The sequence below is a fragment of the Symphodus melops genome (genome assembly GCF_947650265.1).
Source record: "Symphodus melops genome assembly, chromosome: 10".
Taxonomy (NCBI): Eukaryota; Metazoa; Chordata; class Actinopteri; order Labriformes; family Labridae; genus Symphodus; species Symphodus melops.
Window position 1 is genome coordinate 19,026,332 of NC_136700.1, and position 27,836 is coordinate 19,054,167.

Sequence of the window (27,836 nt, forward strand, 5' to 3'; positions counted from 1 at the left end):
AATATTACTTTTTTAAATCTGGAAAATAAAACAATTATCTCTGTAATTGAAGATTTTTTTGTTGCTGTCATGTTTATGCTAAATTCTTTACATGTCATAAAACATGCCAATTGTGATGCCCCTGGATGTGTGGTACAAAACTGACCAAAGTAGAACTAATGAATAAAAAAAAAATTTTAAAGATATATTTTTACTTTTTAGACATTTTTGTGATAACCCTTGATGGCCAATTTAGTTCAGTATCATTAAGTTTAAAACACACTATTGACATATTTACATGTATGTATTCACAAAGTTAAATCTATAGTTTATGTTGTGAGGAAATGGGCATATGTTTAGAGTGGAATAGTATTTTGCAAATGTATTTGATATACTTTCCTATTGCTATGATGACAAGGTAAACAGAATAAAGAACAATGTTACAGAGTAAGAAGAGGTAAGTACAGTAATTTCATAATAGCGGTGGTTATCTTCAAGTCCACATTATATATATTGCAACAGTTACCACCACTAACATAAAGAGGGAAGGGGCCAGAGTGGGCCATCAGAGAAGCAAGCCTCAGCACCCCGACAAAGCTATTGCCCAGCAGCTTATAAAGCCTGGGATGCAGTGACAAAGAAAAAAACAAAATCAGGTAGAGAGAGAGAGAGAGAGAGTAAGAGAGAGTGGGTAGGACATGCATGACAGTACAGCCGCCCCTAAGGCTCAGTTGATAGAGTCGTCGTCTCTGAATATGTAGAGATAATTTGCACTTCCACTGAGAATTGATTAACTGGTCGGGGAGTTGCTCATTACATGACACAGAATAAGTGGTGAATATAAAAACAGACAACACTTGAGTACAGTGCATTGGAAAAAGGATAAATATGGAGCATTCAGATATGTTGGATAACACATGTGTAAAAAAAGACAAGCATGTAGAAGTGGAGGAGCGAGGACAATGGGGAAAGAAGTTGGAGTTTCTCCTGGCTGTGGCGGGTAATGTTGTCGGTCTAGGCAACGTTTGGAGGTTTCCTTACCTATGCTACAAAAATGGAGGGGGTAAGCAAACAAGATGCACATTATTTGATACACTTTGTCTGTGCTTGGTATGCAGTGTTGTTAAATTTCGTATTTCAGGTGCATTCCTGGTGCCATATCTGGTTTTTGTGGTGACCTGTGGTGTACCTCTGTTCCTACTGGAAACAACCATGGGTCAGTACACCCAGGAGGGAGGCATCACCTGCTGGAGGAAGCTTTGCCCACTGGCAGAAGGTAAAATATTCAGGATTTACTAAAAGCAAAGCAAGACTAATTATTATTTATAGCACAAAACTCAGAAATCTGGAAAAGACATTGATAAATTGAAAATAAAACGTGTCTAATTACTATTAGTCTCTTCACTGATGTTGGATATTAGGTTATATATTAGGTTGTCAAAGTCAGACAGAGTTGGTGTGGCAGTAACTCATTAACAGTCTAAAACTCATTGGAGTAAAGACAAACCTAAACCAAAAAAAAAGGTCATCATATCAACGAAACATTGACAAATGTAATAGCTAAATGTGACCATTGTTCCAAAGTAAGTTAAATATTTTTAACGAGGGCCTTTTTCCAGTTGTGATACCCAATCTAAATTAAAAACATATATAACCATGAGTACATATCCAACAATGGTTCAAAGTGTGTCGTTAGGTGTATGTTGAAAACTATGGCTGGTCAGGTGATGTCACATGATTCAGTCTTTGTTCAGGCTGAAGAATAAAAGAAAATACACCAAAAATAAAATAATACAAACAAGCTGATGATTGTTTGAACTGTCATTTTTTGTCCCACAGGTATTGGCTATGGTGGGCAGCTGATTCTCTTATACAGCTGTATGACCTACATCATTATTCTGGCCTGGGCTTTGCTCTTCCTGGTGTTCTCCTTCAGCTCCCAACTGCCCTGGGCCAGCTGCAACAATTATTGGAACACAGGTTAAATTACATTCACACACAGGGAGGTTGACTATTGCAACAGAGTACTAACAAGTGAATAGTGTATTGATGTTTTGAAAGCTAATTCCCTTACTATTCAGTTGCTCACTATTTAGTTGCTTATTAAGCGTTTCTCTGATTAGTTTCAATGTCAACAATATGCAAAAGATTTTTGTAAAAAGATATAATAAATATATTGTTTATTCACTCTCTATATCCTTTTAGATGCCTGTGTAGACTTTTCAACACGTAATGACACCCTTGAATGGACCAACCAAACAAACACAACCTCTGCTGCTACAGAGTTCTGGGAGTATGTCTGTAGATTTATAAATGAAGCCTAACATTTATTTTAAATCTGCGAAAAAAAAGTTGCACTCAGATCTGACAAATCATTTCTGCACATCTTTTAACTTGCAGAAGACGAGTTCTTGCCATTTCAGGAGGGATTGAGGAGATAGGCAGCATTAGGTGGGAGGTGCTGTTGTGTTTAATAGCTATGTGGATCACTTGTTACTTTTGTATTTGGAAAGGGGTCAAGTCCACTGGAAAGGTAATTATATTATCCCTAAATTTATGTCGCTATTTGCATACTATATTTCAAAATCCTTAAACAGTTATTTTTCTTATAGGTGGTATATTTCACTGCTACATTCCCCTATGTGATGTTGTTAATCCTTTTGATCCGTGGGCTCTCTCTTCCTGGGGCTCTACAAGGGGTCGTATTTTATCTCCTCCCTGAACCCTCACGGCTCACAGACCCTCAGGTAGGAGCTCTATGCTCTCTTAACTAACTTTACCGTTGGAGAGTTGCTCATCTCTCAATCAAAAAGTTGCGGTTTGAGCACAACTCCTGCAGTCCACAGTGAACCCTAATCTCTCCCAATGCCAGTAACATTACTGTGTACATTTGGCATTGATAATGGCATTAATTAATACTGATACACAGCATTGCACACTTTACATAAGCCTCTGTGAATTGTTAAGTTCAATTCCATTTAACATAGGGGTGCTTTTTTGAAAACAGGTTTGGATGGAGGCTGGGGCTCAGATTTTCTTTTCATACAGCGTGGGTGTGGGTTCCTTAACTGTCCTGGGCAGCTACAATCCCTACAAAAACAACTGCTATAAGTGAGTATATGGCAAGATGTGGTTATTCTTAGCAGGATTGTTTAAGTTAATGTCAGAAACTGCAAATCAGTTCCCCTCCACACAACAAGGAGACACTATGCAGTGTTTAAGTGTACATGGTAGCACCTCCTACCTTGTAAAAAGACGTCAAGAGAAGCCCTTCCTTCCATCATCTAATCCATCTCAACAAACAGAGCCTAGCCTTTTACCTGAGCAATTATTGCCAACCTATCATGAAAAAGTTCCCCTTATATCAGAAATTTGTAAATTATCAGTGAAATCTCTTCCAAAGTCCATCACACATGACCCTGGGGCGAGACCAAAAAGAATTAGACAACCCCCTGATTATTATGGAGTTGACATGCTTAAGCAGAAGGCCTCCACACTATCCCATTGCTCACACAGTTCACTCATCAAGACTCATTACTCAAAGTTAGCTTTTAGTTTTCCTGTAAGCTCTCAGAGTAGTATGCATTCCAAGAGTAGTTGATCTTCAGTTTTGAGTGATCTCCAAGCCAGCATTCTCAATGTATAGGAAGTAAGGGATGAGTTGGAGGCGCCTAAAATACAAAGACAGAAGGATGCAGAGCTTGGCGAACAGTGTAAATTCATTAATTAGAGAGCCAAAACTGCTCAGCAAAAGCAAGAAAAAGCACATCAGCAGAGAGAGAGAATATTCAGACAAGTTGACATGAACCAACGAATTGAATTAAAGAACAATACTTTGAGTCAGCCCTGCTCGTTTTCTAGTTTTGTGAAACAGAATCTCTTTGCAGGCGGTACTGGAGGGGCCTTTTCTCCTACTCCCCATTCTCCTCATGGAAAAGGAGCCACCTCTTCCTTCTATGATCTACCTCCCTCCAGAATTTTTACTTCTGCCCCCTCAAACTGTATGGATTCTGACTCATCAGCCCCAGAAGCTAGTCAAGTTGAACCATTGTCCATCCCTGCTGCCTCTGTCCAGTGACACAATCGGCTCTTTTTACTCAGCCATCACCTACACCACCAGTCCCTGTCAAAGGTCCTAAATATACACTCCACTTTCCCTAACAGTCTAGCACCAATGCCAGTTGTGTTATCCCAGGAGCCCCAATCTGATTCCTTACAAGGTCAAATGCCCAATGTTATTGATCTGTTTATTGCCTCTGCCTATGGAAAAACGAGGCCATCACTTCCTGTGTTGAAGAGTGGTTGAGAAAGTGATTTCGCTCTCCTGAAAATTGCTCCAGATAACTTGATAACTTGGAAGTCACCCACATCTTAAGGTGCTAAATATCAGATCCTCTTTGATCATCTTCAGCACCCAGTAGGACACAAATTGGCCAGATCCAGCATGCATGAACTAAGACCATATTCCACAGCTCTCATAGAACTCCAAGAGAAATATATGTATATATGTATATATGTATGTGTGTGTGTGTGTGTGTGTGTGTGTGTGTTTGTGTATATATGTGTGTGTGTGTGTGTGTGTGTGTATATATACATAAATACATACATTCATACACACACTCACACACACACACACACACACACACACAAAACAGTTCCATGAAGGACTTAATGTTTGCAGCTGCTTGCCATGTGTCTTTTGAATGGTCACCAATAACCACGTCAATCAACAATATGTCATGAAGCGTCATTTATTGTTTGTTAAAAATAAAAGGATGGAACTGAATTGCAACTTTTTTTTCTGGTAATGTGTGGCTCTAGTTAGAACGGTCAGTGTCCTACAGTTACTTTTCTGACACATAACTCTGATAGCAACAGCAATAAGTGGGAAAAAAAATTCATATGTAAATCCTTTGCTTTGATGTTTTTCAGAGACTGTCTGTGGCTGTGTTTACTGAACAGTGTCACCAGTGTTGTAGCAGGGTTTGCAGTCTTCTCAGTGCTTGGATTCATGGCGCACCAGCAGGGTGTTCCAATCAGTGAAGTGGCCGAGTCAGGTACTGACAACCACCAAAAATTCTAGGATTGATACGATGTTGTCTCTGCTACCAGTTCATCTTGTCTTATTCTTCTAACTGCTCAAAGTGCTTTTACACTGCATGTCACATCTACCCATTCACCTGATGGCAGAATTTGCTTTGAAGTAGCAATAGCATTCATTCTCATTCATACATTGCCGACGAAGCAGCAAGAGCAATTCGGGTTCAAGTGTCTTGCCCAATGACACATTGGACATGTTGCCGTAGCAGCTGGGGATCAAAACCTAGATCTTCTAGTTGAGAGACAATGACTTTACTACTGGGCAGCCATTTTCCAGCAGTTGATTTTGTACTTGATATGTCAGTGGTAGTCCTTCTACAATGAAGTTATTTAACATGTTCTCACTCATGTCCAACACTTGGTTAGAATTTTACAGCCTTAGCTGTCATTGCGATAAAGATTTTACTTCGGTATCATTTTCGCAAAACAAAAGGTTGAAAATAATCAATAAGTTTCATATTTTTTTCTTGACCTAACATTTAGTTACACGTTTCTCTTTTTCTCAACTTCCAGTGAATTTGAGTAATTCAGTAATTTTAATGACAAACCTCCTTCACCATCTGGATAAATATTTACCTTTACTTTTCCAAGTAAGCTTTATTTTGATCTTGCCTTCCAGGTCCAGGCTTGGCGTTTATTGCATATCCTCAGGCTGTAGCCATGATGCCTCTACCCCAATTGTGGTCTGTCTGTTTCTTTGTCATGCTCATTCTATTGGGCCTCGACACACAAGTAGGATAGACATGGTTGAGCTTTTTTTTTTAATGAACTTCAGTTGGAAATGTATTTATTTGGCCTCCTTCTGTCTGTACAGTTTGTTGCCATAGAGGTGGTGATGACATCCATCACAGACATGTTTCCCACTGTAATGCGCAGGGCAGGCAGACGAGAGCTTTATCTTCTCGTCTTCTGCGCCATATGTTTCTTCTCCCAGCTTGTCATGATAACTGAGGTCAGTGTTCACTGTTAGGTTCATATTTGTTGTCTATCACACATCCATCGCAGAGTATTCATGCTAAAATATTCATATTAATTTTCATGATTTAGTTTTGCTATTCCAACAATGTTAACAAGTGGCAGGAATAGGTTCCATATAACTCATGAATACATCAAAATTTGAATAATCTATTGTCAAATAAATACCTCTGCTGTTTATATTGTTTACAGGGAGGGATGTACGTGTTCCAGATATTTGACTACTATGCTTGTAACGGAGCCTGCATCCTTTTTCTCTGTGTGTTTGAAACCCTGGCACTTGGTTGGATATTTGGTATGTATTGTTGAATGTTTTAAAAGGGGAACTCTGGCAATACTATATACTTAATAGAGGCTGAAGTATAACTTTGAAGTAAAAGATCCACAAAAACTGGACTGTATATATTCATCAAAGTGCATCAATAAAGTATTGTGAGTTGTTTTAAAAACTCCAAAGCTCCAGTTTGTAACACTGGTTATAGCACCATTATAACACTGGTGCTATAATTTGAGGCTTTATGCCCATAAACAGCCCTGACTATTCTTGACATTATTAGGGTTATTTTCTTGGATAAAAAATACTTAATTAAGGAGTCCCCCAGACACATAACCTTTACAGAAAAATATAGCTGAAGTTCCCTTTAAATTCCTTGATAACTTTTACAAACGACTAACACAGTCTAGACCTGTTACTTTTAAAAAGTGTCTTGTAATATGTTATGACAAGGAAAGATTTATTAATTGCCTGATGTATCCTTTACCTGGCCTTCTCTACGACAAAGGAGCTGAGCGTATGTACAGGATCATAAAGGACATGAGTGGCGTGCATGCCAATCCATTCTTCAAAGTTTGCTGGCTTTACCTCACACCTCTGGTCTCTTTGGTAATTTTTTAACTCCTTACTGTTAGTTTTCATGCTGCTAACATCTTAATACTACAACATAAGGACAACTAAAGAATCTCTCTTGACATTGTTCTCTCAGGGCTCTTTCATATGTTCATTAGTTTGGTACCAGCCTCTGACATTCAATCGCTGGTATGTGTATCCTGCCTGGGCCTACGTGTTCGGCTGGATAACAGCCCTCTCCTCCATTCTGCTTGTGCCAGGATGGGCGCTTTATAAACTGACAACTGGGACTGGAAACCTCTATCAGGTAGGACAACTTGATTTCCAAAATTATTTATTCAAGAAATGGTGTGTACTTTGAGTCATTTCTTCCATGAAGGACCACTTTGAAAACAAGCGTTTCAAGATATGCTTTTAAGTACTATCCTCAGGGATGATTGTGCTTTAATACTCCGAGTTGTGTGTACTTTAATTCCTAATAAAAATCCAATCAAAGACTCTAATATCTTAATTTGATGCATTAGTCTGACTGCTGACATAATCCTGAAATCAAGCGCTACAAATGACACTTCTCGATCTTTTGCTTCATAATTTTGTATATATAAAATAGAGTAAAAACTAAAATATGATTTTATAGGGAAAATATGTCTAATGTTAAAAAGATGTTATAGACATGTATTCTAATCCTCTTTAATTAACCAAGAATGGTTCAAGCTTCCTATAAAACAAAAAGATTCTAGAAACAAGTCTGTCTCATCCAACCTAGAGGCTAATTTCAAGTTCTCTCGATTAAGATAAGCATTTCTAGGATGGTGTTGAAATTAGTTACTTTAAAAAGGTGTGACATGTTCTGCTTGATTTATTAAAAATAGCTCACAGATCTGACATTACTTTGAGCTTTAAAAAGTTGTCGGATCGAATTGCCATCTACCATTGTTTCCGTTAGTGGTTGCTAACATTGTCATTTCGCTACATCGTAACAACGCAAAATAAACACTTCATGCAACAATAATGAGGTCATTGTTCACAGTTACCCATATCTAATTTTAAAAGTGTAAATTATATTGACAGTTATTGAACACTTTTTTTTAGCGCATCCAATATCTGTGCCAACCACAACTGGACTACTCACTGACCAGAAAGACTGAAACTGAGTTTCAACACATCAGAGAAGATCAGCAGCAGTTTGATGTAATGGACAGTATTCTTATGAATGAATCATCACAGGTGTAATGTCACAGGATGTGAGGATGGAAAAAGACCAAACTTTGACAATAAAACTTACACATGACCCTTTTGGACACTAATTACCCTCAGATGCTGAATTATAAAATGAGTTTCAAATTTGTACTTAAACATTTTAATTTAAAAATTCTTTTGACATTGCACATGTTTGAGGGGAATGGCCAGGTGACTTGAATTTAAAGCCTACTGGCAGGAATTAGTAAGGTGTATTAAATGAACATCTGAAACCAAAAATGTTGCAGCAGACACTTTATTTTACATTAAAATTTAGAAATAACTTGACAGCCTACATACACTTTTTTAGACTGACAAGACAAAGACCTTTCAATACAATTCAAATATTTTCAAAACTGGCTGCAAGATAAGATCATAAAACAGGTTTGAGACTACGTTACATCACGTGCATGCACAATGCATACGATTCCTTGTCAAACAACGTTTGGCACACTTCTTCCTCGCCCATTTCAAATTATAAACAATCTTGAAATCTTAACTGCATATGCCAAGCAGACTGAGGGCATTCTTTAACGCTGGGTGTCTGCTGACATGCATGGTCTCTGGGGAGGAGAATTTAATTAAAGTTGCACAGGTCTCTCGGGTATGAGCTTTGGCTGCAGCGCTGGCCAAAGTGTGCACAATCCTCAGCAGGGCAGTCTCACTAAAAAAACAACAAAAAAAAAACAAACAAAAAAAACGGATAACGAGACAGACGGATGAATGTTGACTAATGAAAATAGCTTCTTGCACCTCACGCATTAGGATCATTGCACAAAAGGAACACTTTCATAAGGGCAAAGTTGGCAAAGGGGGAGATGCTTATTCAGAGTCACACACACCTGCCTACATGGACACTGGAGGCAAGACACCAGGCAGCTTCCCCTTCAGGTGTCAGGGGCTCCTGCAGCACTTGACGGGACAAGCAGAGGGCCGCTCCTGCCAGCTGCACTGGAAGAAACATCACACATTGGCCCTCCAGGAGAGACAGCTCCAGCAGGTAACGGGCCATGCATACCACCTGAAAGCACAGTCGATACTTACGGAACTTAACGGGAAGATAACCTCATCATTTGTGCAATAATCACAAGTCATCTCCAAGACCTTTGCACTGCAGCGAGCTACAGCAGCAAGTAGGACAAGGAAATACTGAGGGGAACAGTAGGCCAAGTCAAATTTCAGCCCGCAGAGGACTTTGCGCTCCATTCGCAGCAGCTGATGCTTAGTGTAAGTGTGGTCCATCAAGTAGCACAAAGCAGACACCTGGAGCGTATGCAAAATAAAAAAAGTTTCAGGCACAGTCTTTGGTTTGAATCTTGACATTTTTACAAACACGTTATCGTCTTCTCCAGTTTTACAAAACAAAGTCATATGATGATTGAGTAAGTTCAACATGTCTGGGCACATTATAATTGAAAGTGTACCTCAGGCAGAACGCACTCCTCCTTTTTCGCGGCAATAAATAGGCAAACCATGCCCAGGAGCTGCAGGTTGGATGTAGACACCTTAATGTGATTCAGGGAGCGGTTGAGGAGATGGATGGACAGAAAGAGGGTCTCTTCTTGAAAATGCATCATCTCCTGGTAGGAAATGAAGATAATAGAACTAGAACTGGTCAAGAAATAGTAGTCCACATAACCCTGAATGATACTCAAACGTACAGAAAAACCCAAGGAGGTATACAATTTTAACTATGAAGAAGAGGTGAAGGTTTGTTACAGTCAGACAAAGCCAGAATAATTGTGCAAATATTAGCAAACCTACAGCTCAGCATTTAGCAGAGAAATGAACATTTCTGTTTTGGTTATTAAGACACTTTCCATACACAGGGCACACTTACATGAACTTGAATGAGCCAATCTATCAGAACAGCACGAGTGGCATCAGTGAAATACTTCTGGGGCAGGTCAGTGTTGGTTAATGAGTTTTGTGTTTGTGTTCTCTGCAGAGTAAGAAAAGAACACAAGGCAAAAAGATATTAAGGCCATACAGACGATTGTGCCCATCTTCAATGAGTTCTGCAAAGGTCAGCCTACCACACATTATAAAGATACTGTTCAATAACACAGTCATCTTTTAGGTGATCCTTGCTTACAATATAATGATACACTATTATCCCCTAGGGAAATATGTTTTGATATCAAAGTGCTGCCATACATTCAGCTGCTTCCACTCAGATCAATAAAGAAACCATATCCATGAACAAAAATGCACAATATCTCACCATCATTTCTAAAAACATGTCCCATGCATATGTAGGGTCCCATATGAGGTCCAGCTTCTCCAGTGCCAATTCCACTTCATGGCGCAACAGGCTGGGTACCAGCGCCTGTAGGCTGTGAAGACCCTGTAGACCAAGAGGGTGAAGAAGCACAGGCTCCTCCATACAGGCATCTGATACACAAGATGGCAAGAACACCACCACATTATGCAGGTTCTCAACATTTTACTGGATACCAAAATATACAACATGTAGTTTATATAAAGTAATTGCAGAAGAACAGGCCCACGCTTCATGTAAAGTTTAAAAATGTGGGGCTACCTGATGTGTGTGTATGACTGTCTTCATGGAAGCCCAGGAGGATGCCTTCACTCGTTTGTGCTGATAACCTCCTTTCCTACAGACATAACACATCAGAACAAAAACTTATAACGAATGCTTTGAACCTAAAAAGTTTACAGTGATTGCAGAATTGCATAATAACTTCCCAGCAACATTTCAGATAGCTTTCAAACATGTCTTAATGCAAAAGGCAGATCATCTCAGCCTAAGAGTATTTCTTTAACCTCAGCCATCTTTTGAGATTAATATTGTGAGAAAATACGTAAAAGAGCGAGAAAAAGAGACAAGCAGGAAAGAAGATATACCCATCTATGTTCCGTTTCCATTTTGACATGGGTCATCCTGGACTCTTCCACTTCAACTGGCTGCCAGCGGTCTATGGGCCCACTGGCGTTAGCCCACGTTCTTAATGGGGCTCGCCTTTCATCCGCCTGCAGGGAAAACCGATTCTTAAAAATCGAGGCACCTAGGCTGCAAGTTAAAAGGCTACTTTTGTGAAATGCCACAAATCTCTTGAGTTCTTCCAGGGGTTTACTCCTAATACAAGGTCCTGCCACAGGCGTCTAGTCAGGGACTCTCTGACACCTGGGGTCAAAGCAGGTGAACGTAATTGTTCTGACGCCAAACAACTGGAGCACGCCCGTTTCAGCATTAGTTTCTTATAATTAAGACTAACTCACAAAAGTGTGAGTCGCCCAAGGTTTAACTCGTGTCCTTTTTCACAAAAAAATTGCTAAATTAAAAACTCAATTATTTTCCGTGACCATACTTTTTTCTATTGTTTCTAAGTAACCTGACGACTGGAAGAGCACCTATTGACTTTGTTCAAACAGGTTGTTCACCTTCTTGTGTAAGTCCAGCAGGGGCTTGGAGTCGCAGAAACCTGTCCTGGCCATAGTCACAGCCGGAGACAGTGTTCCAGTGCCGGGCCGCTGCAGCTACTTATCCACTGGTATCGGCGGAGGCCTGGGGCTTCGAGCAATCATTCTGCTCTGAAAGTCAGCGGCTGATATTGTGGTGCGAATGACCGCTGGGGCTGATTGACTTAACTGGCAGCAGGTGTGCCTGCTTTCAAAACGGGATAAGAGGGACGCTAACTTATCTCGCAGGTTGATTTTTAATTCTCCAGAGGTACCCGTCAGGACGGCTCGGCATTCTCGTGGGAGGGAGGGTGTCGTTCGTATAGCTGCGAGGGCTACGAACGACGGGAGAGTGAATAAAATATGTAGTAAAGGCTTTCTTCTTAAAAAATAAAACATCTAATTCAAGATTCCCTCTTCAAATATCACAGGTCAGTATGTAAGTGCAATTAATCTTCTTTCATATTTTAGGACAACAAAAGTCATTCTAAAACTGAAAGAGATTGAAGCCAATAAATATTTAAAGCAACGTTTGCATCCATGGAAGGCAGGTATAATTACACAATTTCTCTCAACACTGAGTGTCTTCACTATTGTACTACAGCTTCATATGTAAGCCTATAATAGGCCCATTTTTCACGTTTCATTCTGTTGACATGCTTCACAACAGGAAGTTCTGCTGCACTCCTTAAAAGGGACAATTTTAGTCTCGCACTGTATGGCAAAATTGCCTGAAATCTCTGGTTTAACTTTTATTTGTCTTCATAGTTTGAGTTTACCATGTGCATTTCGATTTACTATTTTTAATCCTCACCATCATTGAGTATTTTGCTCCATTTCTCTTTTTGGGCTATTGGACCACTTAACTGTCAATGAGGGGGGCTAATTTCAAAATACATGAACTCATCTGTGTGTTCTCCAAGTGAATTATTAAGTGTATAAAAAGAGGAAAAAACACAGGAGAAAATGATACAAAGTTCTGTTCAACTTTATTTCAACCATGTTGAGCCTCAAACATCAGGAGGGACGCATCACATCCTCTGTTCACCACCCTCCCATCAGGCACTGGGCTTTGGAAAAAAGAGAGGAAAGGGTTATATGAGTATTGAATTTAGCAAATTGACACATTGCTTGTTTGAATACTCCACAGAAAGGACATCCCTTTTGGGTAAGAAGCATAAAATACTACCACTTCTTGTCTCCACTTCTTTTTCAAGCCAGCTGTCACCCTACGGAGGCTTGACTTACTCCTGTGTTTAAAAAGGAGAGGCATTTTTAGCTTCAAAAATAAAAACAAGCAAAATCTTGACCTTAAACAAAGAAATCTAAAAAAATGTTCTAAACATTTTCATCTTTAACAGCACCTTTAATCAAGCCATAATGTTGATCGGGATATTCATTTCTGTTATTTAAGCATCATCTAGTTTTTTATTGAACTCATATTATGAAGCTTTTATAAGGTGAAGCTTTAAATCATAAAGGACTACTTAATCTCAAGTAATGGCACTCTTTACATTAACTTCACATGAGGGGTTAGCATGGAAGTAATGTGCTCCCCTAACTTGTAGGACACCTAGTCCGGAACACCTAGTTCTGGTAGGACACCTAGTCCTTTATTAAACTTCTGACATTATCTCCTTGTTATATTTATCCACAACTGACTCCAATTTATCAAATTAACCGTAACCGCAGTAATTCTGTTCAATAACAAAAGGTTTACTGCTCACCTTTTTGTTGGCGCGTGCCATGTTTGTCTGAAGGGCAAACCTCCCCAGCTCCACCGAGGCCTGAGTCTTATGTGACCACTCCTTCATTGAGTCCTTCCCAACCCAACTCCAGATCACGTCGGCGGTCACCAAGTTGTTTGAGGGTTTTTAAAGTCACCTTGTGCGATTTGGTTTTCTTAGAGACGGAAGAGAAGAGAGTCGGGTGAAATTGAATAAACCAGAAGGTTTAATAAAGCAAGGAAATACAATGCAGATACCGAGGGTTTATCTCAGCTGAGAGATCCACCTCGCTGACCACAAGGTTAGCTACCAAAACCAGAGGATGGACCACGAATGTCAGAAGTTACAGGGTTATATAGTACAATTGCTGCAGTAAGGTGCCTCCTCAAGTATGTTTGTGTGCTGTGTCAGCAGAAGTTTTAGCAAAAGTGGCCTGATGTGTGTGGGTTGGTCAGTTTCTGGTAAAGAGGGTGTCCTCGAAATGTTGCACATTGAGAACACCCAGTAAACAGTCAGTACAAAGTGCTGCAGAGTTTAGAGCATTAAAGAAGAGGTACATTGGCCTTAGAAAATAGCTTTAACACTACAGTAATTTGATAAATAGTTATATAGTGTGGATGTGACTGTCTCTTCATTCGTTAAAGTAGGCGAGCTAGACAGTTTTGCCATCCATCCTCCCTGCTATAAATAAACTCTTTCAGCTTTGGATGGATGTTTGATATTTGATGGAGGAATCCTGTATTCTAAGCTTTGTAAATAACACCATCACCTGGTGAAAAAGACATGAGAAACAAAAATGAATTCTTAAATTTTTTCAAACTGGTTCATAAAAGGGTTTACCATTTGACACTGTGACCAATATCCTAGTTATTTAATGTTGCTTTAAGGTTATACCACAATGCTAAAAATACAGAATAAATTATAAAAAATGTTTTCATGCCTCAAACCATCCAAGTTTAGGATGAGAGTTAAAAAAAACCAAAAATACTTATGTTAATGGTAAGAGCCATGTTCATTACGAGACTATAGAGCTATTGCAGTGGATCGCCAACACTTAAATTGAATGTGTTGGGTGTAAACTGTAAAAGAAAACACACAAACAGCTTCATTCATTAAAAATGTTTACTGGCACATTATAATTGCAAATGTTATAAGCTACCATTTTGTAGCAGGTTTCACCCGTTACATTGCAAGGAGTCTGAAATATTCTACCGGAACAAAGCCTTCCCCCTTAAGGATTGTTTTTTTTTTTTCTGGGGGGGAGGGGGCTTCTGAGCCTCCACTAACAGCAACAAGCAAAACAAATCCTGTAACACCAGCATCAGGTGTGACATTCGTGACTGTTGATCACATTCAAATACACAGAGAAGCAAGGTAACCATAACAAAAGCTGCAAATCAAATACTACAAAGCTGCAGACCTCTCCTTCTACTAATGTTGCATTCATCATCAAGCTTTTTTTTATTTTTATTTACACAATAGTGTGGAGGCACTTGTTGTGCCTGTGTATGCCTACAGGAGAGGTAAGGGGTAATAACTTGCATGTTTAGCTGTGAAGCATTGCTTAAAGCGTGGCCAGCAGTGAGGTTTAGAGTATGGCTTCACAACCAATATTTAAAAAGTTCAGCAGCACCCCCTGATGGCCATGGTAGCAATGAAGGCAAATCCACAGTAGTGTCCATCAGTGCAGTGGTTCGATAATCCACCGGTGCCTTTTTCCAAAGCAGGACATGAGGCTAGAATATTATGTCTGTGCCTGAGCCATTGAGAAAAGTTGCTGGAGTTGTGAACTCTAAATCAATGTCGTTTGATCATGTCATCCTCTGAGGAACTTCAGAGTAAAAAACTCGCTGCTTTCATGTGTCCTTTACACCACTTCCACCCACACGTCACTGTCACCCTCTGGCAATTTGTCACTCACACAAACAGAAATCAAATATGTGAAATGAGGGGTGTCCTAGAGAACGGTGCAAGATGCTTGGCAACACTTTTAGACAAAGCTATCGAACCATGACTATAAAGAAAGGTAGAAAGAAACCACTGAATCTGATTATTTTCAGCCCTGCAGAGGGAGTCAAAGGAAGATTTTTAACAGCGTTTCTGGAATACAGAAGTTATTTGAAAAAGTTCAATTCTTGAGCATTTGACAAATTCTAGACAAATTAAGACTGCTTTTTAAAAAGGACTGTTTCATTCTCATCTCAAATGCATAATGAAACTGATGGTGGTTTCCATCCATCACTGTTTTTATACATGATCAATTATGCAAGTTATAAATCATGAATTCAGCTAAAATACTGATTCATGTGTAATGCAGGCGATATCAAGCAGATCTTAGCTGCATTTTAAGTTCAAATACTGAGCATCATCAACAGCACAAGCTATCCCAAATGGAAACCCCTTGAAATGAATAACTTAATCAAAAAGAAGACAGTTTAAAAACGTTTAATATATATATTTTATATATTGTATACTTAAACAATATGTCTTCCAAAATGTAAGAAATAGATGGACAATAAAGGAAAACAAACAAATGACAAAAAGATCTTGGTGTTCCTTTCATAAGGCTCAAAGAGTAACTAATATCTCTTCCAGCAATATGGAATATAAAATTCTTCGGTCAATATGAGTACTTTGAAATATGCTGTCTGGACTTTTAGTCATGTGCCGTCACAATTCAAAGTATGCAGAATTCCAAATAAACCGAACAATACATGAGATATTTGATAAGTTAGTCTGGAAGTCGGTTGTCCAGCTAATGCAGCGTGAAGTTGGATTGTAAACCTGCAGACAGTTGCTCAAACATACTGAACAATGTTGATTTAAGTGCCTTGACAGAACATTAAAATAAAACAGAAACACAAACCAAAGTTTCTAAAATAAAACGTGGAATCATTTTAAGCATGAAACTTCCACCAAGTCAGTCAATTTTTTTGGCCTCATTTAAAAGACTTCACAATAAATCAATTCATTCTTTAAATATGGGAACACTTTCAAAAATATCTTTTTAACTTACACTGTTAATACAAATAGGAAATGAACAACGATTGGTGCCTACTTCAGCTAGGGTGCGAGAATTAGTGAAAGGAGGACAGCGAATGGCTGTGTATGTCTACATTGGTCTCATGTAATGGTTTGGGAACAGCTGTGGTCAAGTCCCCAACCCTACATTTTTACTGTCTTTAATACAGAAAACCTACTCATACACCTCCAACCAGCAAACAGTTGAGAAAGACAGCAAGTGTGTCTAAACAGAACAACAATGAAATTCTGACTGCTGCCGCTATGACTAAGCAATATGTAGCTTTTAAAGCAAAACGTTGGCCATGCATGAGATCCAAGTTTCTATTTCTGGCTGACTCAATTTAGCAAGCTGGTCACAGTAATTATTAATAGTAATCATAAATTACATGCTTGTTCCCTTTTTTTTTTTAAAAAAAGGCAATTTATTGTGCCGTGTAGGGTCCTCATCATGATTTTCCAGCAACTGTTCAGAGTTTAAAGACATGCATTAAAAAAACAAACAAATGGATGGTTGGGAATCAAAATGGTTGTTCACACATTCTCCTGAACTCATATGCCCACACACGCACACACATTCACTCATCCGATCGCCCATTTACTTACAAACGTGCAGTGCAAACACAGAAATGGCAACCCCCTCCCTTTGCCCTCTTCCCCATTTCCCCTTAACCTTAGGAACGGTCCCACACTTGATTTGTAACAGCAAGTTCCAGAAAGAGCACTTGTTAAAAAATAAAGGGAAAAAAAAAGAAAATCTGAAAATGCAGAAATATGGCTTTACATTTAAAACTTTTACAACTGATGAAAGAAAAAAAAATCCCAAAAGGTTTTTATTTTCCTAATTTTGATTATACTAGTAAAATTCTATCAAGTACAATGTGTTGTATATGCAGTCTATGCATGAACTGGTGACTATTTGTGTGTGAAGCTGGTAGAGAGATGGTATTTTGCTGGCATAACCTGGTTTTCAAAGTGTCAAGGCTTTGATGTGGTACCCAGTGTAGTGCAGCAGAGGTCCCGCAGGGAAGCCTAAAGCAAACCCTGAGAGCATGTACACAGACAAAGCTGCCAGTCTATCCACACAAACCTGCTCAGGTCAGTCATTCTCAGCCCGTGTGTTTATTTCACACTTAATGATCCCCGTACTGTCTGATTTGCCAGTAAATGTATGTGTGTTTCTGTGAGTTTATGTGCGTTAAAGATTGAATGAAAATGTGTCTTGTGCCAGTTTCTGTTGGTGTTGTTCAAAAATCCCCAGCAGTGCAATCGTGTATGTGGGATTGTGATAGTGTGTAAGCCTGCCTGCTTGTTCACTAGTTTAATTGATCACTCCCGAATGCTTGCAGAGTAGGAGAACTGAGGGAAGTGTGTACGCTGATCTGAATCCTCTGCATCTAAACTGTCATCTGAAAAACGTAAACAAAGAGGGAGAAAAATACATTCACAGGTTACACACAGAATGAAATGTATATGAAGCACAAAACACAATTTTTTAAAAACTGATTTCACAGATTTAGATGGACTTACACTTGTCAGGCGGAGTTATTGTTATTGTTTGTGCTGTGAACTCGTCATCAAAGTAACGCGTGTCCGTCTCTGATGTTACCTGGGGCTTGAAGGGTGGAACAAGCTGACAAAACGGAAACGATAAAAGTCACTTTACGTGTAAAACATCCTATTGTTAATAACATTTATTTCATCCAGGACCTTACCTTCTTTTCAAGTACATCTTGCCAGTTAATGGCGGTGAAGAACTTGTGACTCATCACATCTTTGGCATCATCTGGTCCACCACCGAGCCTGTCCACAGAACAAAAACACGCTCATCAACACCCACTTACCAGCGACCTGTTCTTTGCGCAGGAAACTGGCAGATCGTTAGGGTCATTATAAATGTACCACAAGCGTACTCGTTAGGTTGTTCTCTGCCAACCATTATTTACCATTTTCCGACAAATGTTTTGTTTTTATTTCTGTACTGCTCCCAGGTGCTTGTGTAATAAGCCTGCAGGCAGTGCTCAATGTGCTAATATTAGCAGTTGTTTGACTGTTCTCAGAAACGGTGTTGCTAGACCAAAACAACAATCGATTATGTCCCCGTTTATGACAATTACTCTGCACCAAATCTAATCAAGAAGGAACATGGGCTTTAAATGTGTTCACTTAATTTATAGCTAAAGATGGAGGTGTTCCTGAGCAAAGCAGACCGCTGAAAAGTCACATGAAGATCTTTCTGCGTCTTTAGGCACTTACAGTATGATTTCACTGGAAGCCATGTATGTACAAGTAAACATGTAAAGCTTTAGTGTTTGCTTCTGCAAACATTGTTGTCTGATTTAAACAGTAAACTGCCCAGCAACATGAATTAACTTTAAAAATAATGAATATTTAAAAATCAGTGGGGGTTACTTGGTCGACCCGTGCATCCTGAATGATACATTCAGTGTAAGAGTACTTGTAAATATTTTCAGGTATACGTTTTAGGTTCAGCTACCAAGTACTGAGGACTAGTGAAACTTGAGTTTACTGACAGAGCTATATGTGGAAACTATATGTTTTCTCCTCTTCTGCGATTGTTTTTCCTTATTATCCTGACATAAGAAATGTATTCCTCGTTTATTTACTAAGTTAGTGCTTAATTATGCAAAGATTCAAAAAGATCTGCTGCAAAATACACACCTTTGTTTTGGATCCTTTTTGAGAAGCCCAGCTAGCAGGGCCTTGGCTTCAGGAGCCAGATTCTTGGGGAACCGAATCTCCTCCATGAGGATTAGCTCAAAGAGACGCTCGTGGTCTTGGTTGTAGAACGGCAATCTACCACACATCATCTCATACATGACCACGCCCAGTCCCCACCAGTCCACTGCCCGTCCATAGTCATTGTCCTCCAGCACCTGGTAGTGAAGGAATATGAGGAGTGGAAAGAGAAATTATGTGTACTCATTGAGCCCTTTGACAGATGCTGAATTAAAACATGTTGTCACATATGGATGTCACTGGTGACTTACCTCTGGTGCCAGGTACTCTGGGGTCCCACAAAAGGTTTTCATGGTTGCACCGTCCGTGATGCCCTCTTTACACAGTCCAAAGTCTGTTATCTTTATATGGCCATCTTTGTCTAACATAAGGTTCTCCAGCTGTGCAGAGAAAGATACAAATTAGAGTCAAATTGGTGTATAGTTTTTGCATGAAAATGACCGAACCCTGGAATATGTTAGACAGCATCCTTGTGTACAATACAGACATTTCTAACAAGTTATCATTGAAAAAACTAAGATTTCTGATTTTAAGTAATTACCCGCATTGCATGACATTAATCAACAATACAAGGGTAAAAGATATTAAAGGAAGAATGTGCAACTTTTTGATCCAGTAGATGTTGCCTTTAAGCAAAAGCATGAAACCAAAACAAACTGCTCTTTGGCTGCATACTAAAAGCCTCCGCTCTCCTGTAGCCACACCTTTAATCCCCCTCTACTCCAGCTCACACGGAGTAGTTTAGCACACGCGGCAGACAAATTGTCCTTTGCTTAAGCTGCTGTTGCCGGTGGCCCGCATTGTTGTGTTAGCAGGCTAATGTTAGCATACATAAATACACATAAATTGACACGGAATGACAGTGACCTGAAAACGTTCATGTGGCATCATTTTTTATCTAGTTGTTGTCTAAAACGTCTTCTATAAGTAAGGGGATGAGTGGACTGTCCTGCCCATGTTAAGATGACGTAAACACGGCTCTCACAACAACACAGCCAGCAAGACTTGTACTTCTCGCTCGTTGTCAACAGTCATGACTCAGAGATACATTTACATAGGATATACTTTTCTGTATTTATGTGTAAAATGTCACACATTCTTCCTTTAAATTAATATACCCTACCAATAGATACGGTGGGAATCTTTGGGTCTCACCATTTGATTTTGATTCCAAACTATTCTGGATTCAGTGCTCCATGGCTTCAAGGTCTATTAATGAATGATCACATACTTCAGGATCTACTTCACTCATCTGTGAGCTCGGCTGAATTTTCTGTTGCTGTATTTGGTATTCTACTGATTTAAAGGGCAGACCCCCCCCCCACCCACGCCTTTTTTTTTTTTAGATAATTGATTTTAAATCTTGGAAGAGAAGAATCTTGATTTTTAAAGAAATCGATTTTTTGCTATCTCATTACCTTTAAATCCCTGTAAACCACATTGCGTGAGTGTAGGTACTCCAGTGCCGACACTATTTCTGCACCATAGAATCTCGCTCTGTCTTCTGTGAACACTCTGTCCCTTGATAAGTGAAAGAAGAGCTGAAAAGTAATAAAAAAAACAGACACAGGAAATACGGAAATATTATTCATGTTACTTGAGATACTTGATTTTATGTATTTCAAAATCCTTGCTTTGAATGTGTTTCTTCAGTTCTAATGGTTTTTATCCTCAACATAGACCAGAATGCTCAGGTAAATGAAAAGCTGCATTAATATATTTAGAAACCTAATTTAAGGATGTTGTTGTTTTGTATCTATGACATAGAGAAACACCATCTGCAATTAATTTACAAGAGATCATTTCAACTAGATGAATCCCTCACAAAATGTCATCATGTTGTTGCAGGGGCAAAGATGTGCGTGTGTAAGTAATGAGTGAAGTAGTTTGACTCAACATTAAAACAAGGTGAAGAATTGGGTAATAGTTTTTGAAATAAGAAATTACCTACGAGAGATAAGGTGTTATATGCTATAAAATATGTTCATATTAATAAATAAGTTAAGGAAAACCTACAATGTCATATTGTTGGAAACAACCCCTTATACATTGACAGTTCAAAACAGGACATGTATATCAATGATATACTTCACCTTTAATGTATAACACATGGAGGCATAATTGTACACTAAGTTGTTTCAATCCTGAGCTGACGTCGGCAGTAGTAACACTGATAAGAAAGTGGCAACACAAAACGTCTGATCCTGCCGTGTGGGACAGTACTGTGTGTGTGTGTGTGTGTGCGTGTGTGTGTGTGTGTGTGTGTGTGTGTGTGTGCGTGCGCACGTTTAAGTGTGTGTATGTGAAGCTCCCTGTCACGTGTTGCCGCAACTCCTGAATCCAGTGTGAAATCACACAGCGGGACTCTAGTGTGAAGCCATTAGATACGCAATGTAAGTAAGGTTAGACGTTTCTGTATACAATTGTATGGAAAATATTAAAATAATTGGGTACCCGTTATGCTTTTAAGATTTTTTTTGTTTTATAGTTTTTATTAAGTTAGACAAAATGTTTAATCACAAGATCGCTCCACCATGTTACCATCTGATATAGATGCGTCTAAGTAATATGAGAGTTGGATTCACGACCATCGGACGCTTCCATGTCCGTTTGCTTATCTTGATTTTTGAACAATGTTATAGAAAAATAAAAAACGCTGTTTTGTTCCAATGTAGGTCTGGATTTGGTTGTCCTCTATCTATGAAAGGAACCAAGTAAAATAGACATTAATTGTGAGGCAGCCTTTTGTATGGCCCTCACAAGGGCACAACCTGAGAACTTTCACACCAACTCAAAAGGAACACATTAACAGCACAACTGTGCTTTAACCATTTTAAAATTATTGTTTGTGAAAGCTTACTTAAAATCGATGTTTTATGTAATAATAAATGTCTCACAATCAGCTTTCTTTTTTTAAAATCACAGGTATATTAACACAGATACTTACCTCTCCTCCATTTGCATACTCCATTACAAAGCATAGGCGATCGTGCGTTTGAAATGCATATTTTAGTGTCTGTTGGGGGTAGAGCAAAAACAGTGGTGATTACATTAAGCTGTTAAACTGTCCATTACAGCTGAAAAGCAAACACTAAAAAGCAAGTCAACTCACTGTTAGAAAGGGATGCCGCGTATTTTGGAGAACTCTGCTTTCTGTCACTGTGTGTGCCACCTCATCCTAGGGCAATACACAATCACATCACACATTAGGTACATGTCATAAGACAAGACCTCACACCATTAGATTACAATATTGTTCAGTATAAAACATCATTTCACTTTCATGTGTTTTAGGGCACAACAAAAACCGTTTAGGTCCGTTTTATTCTGTGTTTCACAACTGAACCTCCTTTTGTGGTAAACAGTATTTTTACCTTAGTAAGAAATTGTGTTCCTGTTTTAGATACTTTGGTTTCAGCACATTTAATTGAGGTATTATGCTATTATATTTTGTCGAATCAGAGACTTAAGGGGGTCATTTTTTCATGGGTCACGTTATGATATTATGGAATCCACATGGGAATCATACATTTCCTTTAATCTGCAAAATCAAGTTTTTCTCTGTTAAGTGTTCTATCAGTGCTGCACCTGTTGTGCATTATGGCTGGCGTTGTGTTTGTGTGTGTCAGCATGTACACGCAGTGCTCCTACATGCAGACAGCAGAAGAGCTGATAAAGATGCTAACATGCTTCAAACTTTTTAAGAGAAAAAAACAAAACACCTTTTGGCATATGCACTCTTCTAGATAACAGAGAAACAAAGCAAAGGAGACTGCCATATGACATCATAATGACAATATTTGCCTTCATATCAATGCTATGTGTAGTTTGACAGAATCCCAATATCGACAAAAGGACAAAGGATGATGAACAGAAAAGCAAGTGTGCAAAGATTGTCGCTGTTGCATGCATAAAGTCTACGCACAAGTCAGATAAACTGGGTTTTCGTCTGTGTGTAGACTGTATGCAGTAAGTTTTTACAAATTACACCCACATTTCAGGAAGTAATGTGACATTCTGCACTTTACAGTTGATTCCATTTTCATTATCAAATTCTGGGATTTCGTCTGTGTTCTCCACATTGTGGGAATCCTCGGGTGTTTCCTACTTACTTTGGCAATGATGACTTCTTTGCGGAGGATTTTCATGGCATAGTACATCCCTGTTGCCTTCTCCTTCACTAAGATCACTTTACCGAATGTCCCTTTGCCCAGCAGCTTCAGGTAGTCAAAATCATTCATGGTCTGTTGGAACAAAGGCAAAAAAAACCTTTACAAAGGTGAATACATTTACCAGATTGAGCTTCAGCCAAGGTTTCTTGAAGAACGCTAATACACTACAACTGAGAGTTGTCATGGTACTTGACAAAGTATTCTAATAAAGTAAAAAAGTATTTCTCAAAGTGAACAAGATTTTGTTTCAACGGTGGCCTTGGACTGTCCTACCTAATGTTAGTGGTTGGATGTTTTCAAACACACATCTCTTATGTGAGACACAACTCAGAGATCTGAGCCTTAAACTTAACAGTTGAGAATTGAATCATAAAGTGGACTCTAATTCTAAATTATTCCCATTTTCAGACTTACTCATTGGTCATTAATAATGCATACAGAAGGGTTTATTAAATCGCTGTTAGATTAAGCACAACGTCACAAACATCAGTTTGGTCACTTTTTGCTAACGTCAAAAAGCTGTTTATCATACTTATTGTTTGATGTGACGAGATCAGCAGATAATAGAAAAATATAGCCATTAAAATCACTTGAAGTCAATGTGTATGAAATACAAACAAATCCCTTCCAATCATTCAAAGGTTGCTTCACATTAAAAACAAAACAAAAAAAAGCTTAGAGAACGATGCTTGAAGTTGATAAGGTGGACTGGACAAACACAGCAAACACTTTAAGAGGCCAGGCACTGGCGTTGCAAATACTGACCACTTTTGAGCGGGATTTGGACACAGCAATCTCCATCTCCTCTGCCCCGCTGCTGTCACTTGGTGAGCCAAATTTAATCTCCATTGGCTCCTCGTCCTGATGCTGACTCTTTAGGCCATTTGCCACCGCCTGGATCGATCGCATCCATTCCTCCCTGACACCAAAAAAACAAAAACCGCATTGCTTTGATCAAATCCAGAAAGGACAAGTCTACCTAACTCTGAATCTATTATTCCAATCTAACTGTTTAAATTAACTTGTTGTATTCAGACAGATGTTAAACCAAAAATACATCTTGGAGGGAAGACAGGAGTATGCAAGCTTAGTTTACAATGTGGAGGATAATCTGGGGGCTGCTTGAATTTGGTACTTGGCAGAACAAAAACATATATAAATGATTGTCTGGGTCAAAGGTGAACAAATCACAACAAATCTAGTATTTGGTTAATCTATCTCTAAAAAACAAAATGGATTTCTCTGCCTCCTATTAAGGTACATTGTCTGTTACGTTTGGTGAAAAAAAAACTATATAGTGGGTTCTGCTACCCCTGAAACACCACACAAACATCAACCAATAATGTCTAACCAGAATAAATAGAACAAAGATTTAATTAGCCACCTGTCACACTCATAACCACACTGGTTTAGTTTGGGCAGGACAAAGAAATTCAGCTTTTTTATTATAGTATTTCAGTATAGACAGACGACTTTGGAAAACAGATGTTTCAAACATGCAAGTTTAACTTTCATAGATACTGGCCCAATCCCATAATAATGACCACTTCTCACTTCAGAGGAAGAACATACAGCATAAAATAACCCTTTGGAATTAATGTTGTTATTTCTTTTTTACCTCTCATCATTGCTGTCTACATGGAAGGTGCGCTCAATAACAGAGGTCCATTGGAGGCAACGAATGACAAATGTGTTGGGCCTGGGTCGTTCAGTCTTCATCAGCTGGCATTCTACGAGGCATACACACATTAGCTAATACTGAACAGTTGACTCTTACAATACAAAATATGAATCATTTTCCAGGGCAGAGGTGCTGCCTTGTCCAAACGTGCTACCATAGCACGAAACGATAGCAGAAGCTATCATTTTTTTCATAACGCTAGTTTAATGTATTAATCAACTACTGACTACATATTCATTGTCAGAGAAATTTGGTATATAAAACTTCAAGGGAAGTGTATAGTGATGGACAATAATCTCCTATCACATCCATGGTAGCACATCTAGATGGGTAGCACTACTCGATATCACAACGGCAACGATTGAGGTTTTCTGCCCAAAAGAAAAAAACTGACCAGCAACAGAGAAGTTGTTTAATGGTGGGAGGTTGTGGTCACTGGACACTTCAGGCTTTTCTTTGTAGCCAATGAAAGAGCCATCACTCTTTAAGATGAAGTAGCGAGGCCGCCATGTTTTAATGTATTCACCTAGAACACAGACAGATACAGTTTACAGATAACCGACAAGTAATGGTGCAAGTACTAAGAACTCCAATTCAAGATTTACATCCAGACCATCACTTCAATTTACTCTAAGATGATGGAAAAGGAATAGAAAGGGTCTCCTTACCTCTCTTGTGAAGCCATCCCTCTCTCACAACACTGACTTCATTCATACTGGGGCAGAACACTCTCTGGGTTGGGAATGGGCTGTAGACAAGCTGGTTGAAATTGTGCACAGTGTTTCTATTGAGCAAGTGCCTTCCAGGGGCTCAAATACAAAAAGCTGTGAAGTGTAATCCCAGGAGAAAATAAAACAGATAAGCATACGGTTAATGAAGAATTTGGGTATCAGGCAAAATAAAACATTATCAAAACCAAGCTTTTTAAAGCCAGTAACAGCTTTAATATGTTATTAAGACGTAATGGAGGATTAGAAACCAAGGACACCGTTCTGTGACTTTTTTTAACTATGAAAACACAAGCTGGGGTTATGTTGTTAACACTACATTTCCTTTTGGAAGTTAAAGGAACATTAAGATATATATGTTAATAAATATACACAAACTTGTCCTGGAGGAAGTATTTTCTTTTCTTTTATGGTTACACCATAAAGCGAAGGCAATTTCTCAAAACAAGGGACATTTTCTGCAAAGTGCTCTTGATGCTTATCTCTGTTGTCACCATGGCACTCTGTTCGAACAAATTCCTCACCTGAGTCTGTTCTGTTGCCTTGAAACTCAACTCCACAACAAAGAAAACTGCTGAAATTTGCACGCCTTATCTTACAGCCTGACACGTGTGACACTTTCACAAGCTCGATGTTAAAAACAACTTCATGATGAGAGACAACTTCGTGAAATACCCATGTGTTTCATTGCTTAGATATAAAAATAAAAATAATCTTGTGAAAAAATGCCCCAAAGCTCTGCTCATTTTCAAATGCAATACACTCCCACTGCTCCTGGAAAGGCCTTGGTGATTCAGGGTCAGCCCTGAATCAACAGCTTATGTTAGATAATAGGTTTAACAGAGTTTCAGAGTATTTCAGTGAAAGTGAAGGGATTGGATATATTACAGTACAGTCACCGGAACATAAAGACTGTTTGAGCTGCTTTGTTTACAAAGTTAAAAACAAGATACGGTTTTTTATGGTCCATCCACGGTCGTTCAAGTCCCACACATAACGTAACTATTTTAAAAATCAGGAGGTATAATAAAATGAATAACGAGGTCATTTCACTGTAAACTGTTAGTCACTTAAATGATCATTAATCTATAATAATCTTCACAAACAGGACACGTTGTTCACATAAAGCGACATGTTAATCATAAAGCGAACATAAAGAAATACTTCACAAGGCCACTCCGCTAACTTAGTATGATATATTTATAGCAGCAACAACACACAAGTACACTTATCTCCCTCACGTAAACAAAAACGTAAATACATCCTGATCCTTTCAGTGCTCTGATAGCTAGCGGAGTCAACAAACCTTCCGATCCCAATGCAGGCTGGAAGCGTTTCCTATCCATAACACAGTGAAGAAGTATCTATAACTCTGTAGATTTACAACTAATGGTTGGTTAGGCAGTGTGGCGGCTCATACAGCAGTGCGGACACTGACCAAAAGCACAATAAGACCTAACAAGGCAGCTAGCAACAGTAGCTTTAAAGCTAACAACTAGTTAGCATGTCTGTTAGCAGCTTGCGATAGTCCCCCTTGTTACGCCGGTTCTTCTTACCTTGGCTTTAGTAGCAACTAAAACAGCAGTCGGTTCTTCAAGATACCTACAGATTCAAAAGAAAAGGCTTCCACTTGATATCTGTGGGAGCTTGTGTGTACTGATCCCTGTCAGTGACCACACAGCTTAGCGATGTTTTATTCTCCCACAACAACAGCGGCGTGCTGCTGCAGCGCTTCACTCAGACATACACGAGTCAGAGGGGAAAACGGTCTGCTTAATCCCAATTTAATACACACTATTGTTTTTATGACAGATAATTTAACAAATCCTGGATAGATAAAACAGTATATTTGTATGTTTAATGCGGTCAGTCGCCTGGTTAGCGTGGTTTCCCTCCTCTCTCCAGACAGACGCTACAGCAGCCTCGCAGACTCACACAAGAGGAAGTGACGTCAGATGGTGGACAGAGGGTCCAGGGCACCTGATAGTACATCAAGTACCATACAGTTATTATCGCCACCTCACACCGACTGAAAAGAGTAGGACTTACATTGTCACAGAAAGGAATAAAACTCATAAGGCATGTCAAATTCTATTAAATATCATGTCACCACTTTTCCAACCCCTGTCTTACTTTCTTATTTCTAAAAAAAAAATCGTTCAAATCACTACAACGTTGTGTCTA

General features: G+C 39.0%; 3 protein-coding genes and 1 long non-coding RNA gene across 6 annotated transcripts in view; 1 reads left to right on the forward strand and 3 right to left on the reverse strand.

The window, feature by feature from the left end:
* Positions 1-927: 927 nt before the first annotated feature.
* On the forward strand, positions 928-8,134 carry LOC306830012 (sodium- and chloride-dependent GABA transporter 2-like; the record flags this gene model as incomplete). Its single annotated transcript, XM_079353229.1, has 14 exons — positions 928-1,042; positions 1,121-1,255; positions 1,819-1,959; positions 2,185-2,272; positions 2,380-2,512; positions 2,592-2,726; positions 2,987-3,090; positions 4,912-5,036; positions 5,699-5,811; positions 5,894-6,031; positions 6,247-6,349; positions 6,837-6,937; positions 7,038-7,208; positions 7,994-8,134. Exons 2-14 carry the CDS (start codon positions 1,192-1,194, stop codon positions 8,132-8,134), a joined length of 1,557 nt encoding a protein of 518 aa, XP_079209355.1. The 5' UTR covers positions 928-1,042; positions 1,121-1,191.
* Positions 8,135-8,380: 246 nt separating this feature from the next.
* Positions 8,381-27,836, reverse strand: part of ccnp (cyclin P) — a 68,013-nt gene continuing 48,557 nt past the window's right edge. The window contains exons 1-9 of one of the 3 annotated variants that reach the window (XM_079353625.1): positions 11,546-11,745; positions 11,009-11,134; positions 10,683-10,758; positions 10,365-10,534; positions 9,981-10,082; positions 9,565-9,720; positions 9,245-9,403; positions 8,983-9,161; positions 8,381-8,804 (exon numbers count right to left, since the gene is read on the reverse strand). In XM_079353625.1, coding sequence (XP_079209751.1) covers positions 8,636-8,804; positions 8,983-9,161; positions 9,245-9,403; positions 9,565-9,720; positions 9,981-10,082; positions 10,365-10,534; positions 10,683-10,758; positions 11,009-11,134; positions 11,546-11,599 — 1,191 coding nt within the window. In that variant the 5' untranslated portion in view covers positions 11,600-11,745 and the 3' untranslated portion in view covers positions 8,381-8,635. Of the gene's footprint in view, positions 8,805-8,982; positions 9,162-9,244; positions 9,404-9,564; positions 9,721-9,980; positions 10,083-10,364; positions 10,535-10,682; positions 10,760-11,008; positions 11,135-11,545; positions 11,746-27,836 lie in introns of those variants that run through there. The other 2 variants (XM_079353627.1, XM_079353626.1) reach the window with 2 other exon arrangements.
* On the reverse strand, positions 12,536-12,821 carry LOC306830779. The gene is made up of 2 exons (XR_013780010.1): positions 12,753-12,821; positions 12,536-12,633 (listed from the first exon to the last, which is right to left on the reverse strand). It is a non-coding gene; the product is annotated as an uncharacterized lncRNA (long non-coding RNA).
* akt2 (v-akt murine thymoma viral oncogene homolog 2) lies at positions 14,399-27,633 on the reverse strand. The gene is made up of 14 exons (XM_079354204.1): positions 27,209-27,633; positions 25,593-25,748; positions 25,319-25,450; positions 24,862-24,973; positions 24,009-24,162; positions 23,184-23,315; positions 22,184-22,249; positions 22,019-22,087; positions 20,490-20,612; positions 19,323-19,451; positions 18,994-19,208; positions 18,027-18,114; positions 17,842-17,944; positions 14,399-17,720 (listed from the first exon to the last, which is right to left on the reverse strand). The coding sequence occupies exons 2-14, from the start codon at positions 25,636-25,638 to the stop codon at positions 17,641-17,643; spliced, it is 1,449 nt and encodes a 482-aa protein (XP_079210330.1). The 5' UTR covers positions 25,639-25,748; positions 27,209-27,633; the 3' UTR covers positions 14,399-17,640.

Coding starts and splice junctions, on each gene's coding strand:
- akt2 (XM_079354204.1), bottom strand. CDS start 25,638: ATGAATGAAGTCAGTGTTGTGAGAGAGGGATGGCTTCACAAGAGAG. Junction 24,974..25,318: donor AAACAACTTCTCTGTTGCTG/GTCAGTTTTTTT, acceptor TATGCCTCGTAG/AATGCCAGCTGATGAAGACT. Junction 18,115..18,993: donor AAAAAGGATCCAAAACAAAG/GTGTGTATTTTG, acceptor TTCTGTGGACAG/GCTCGGTGGTGGACCAGATG.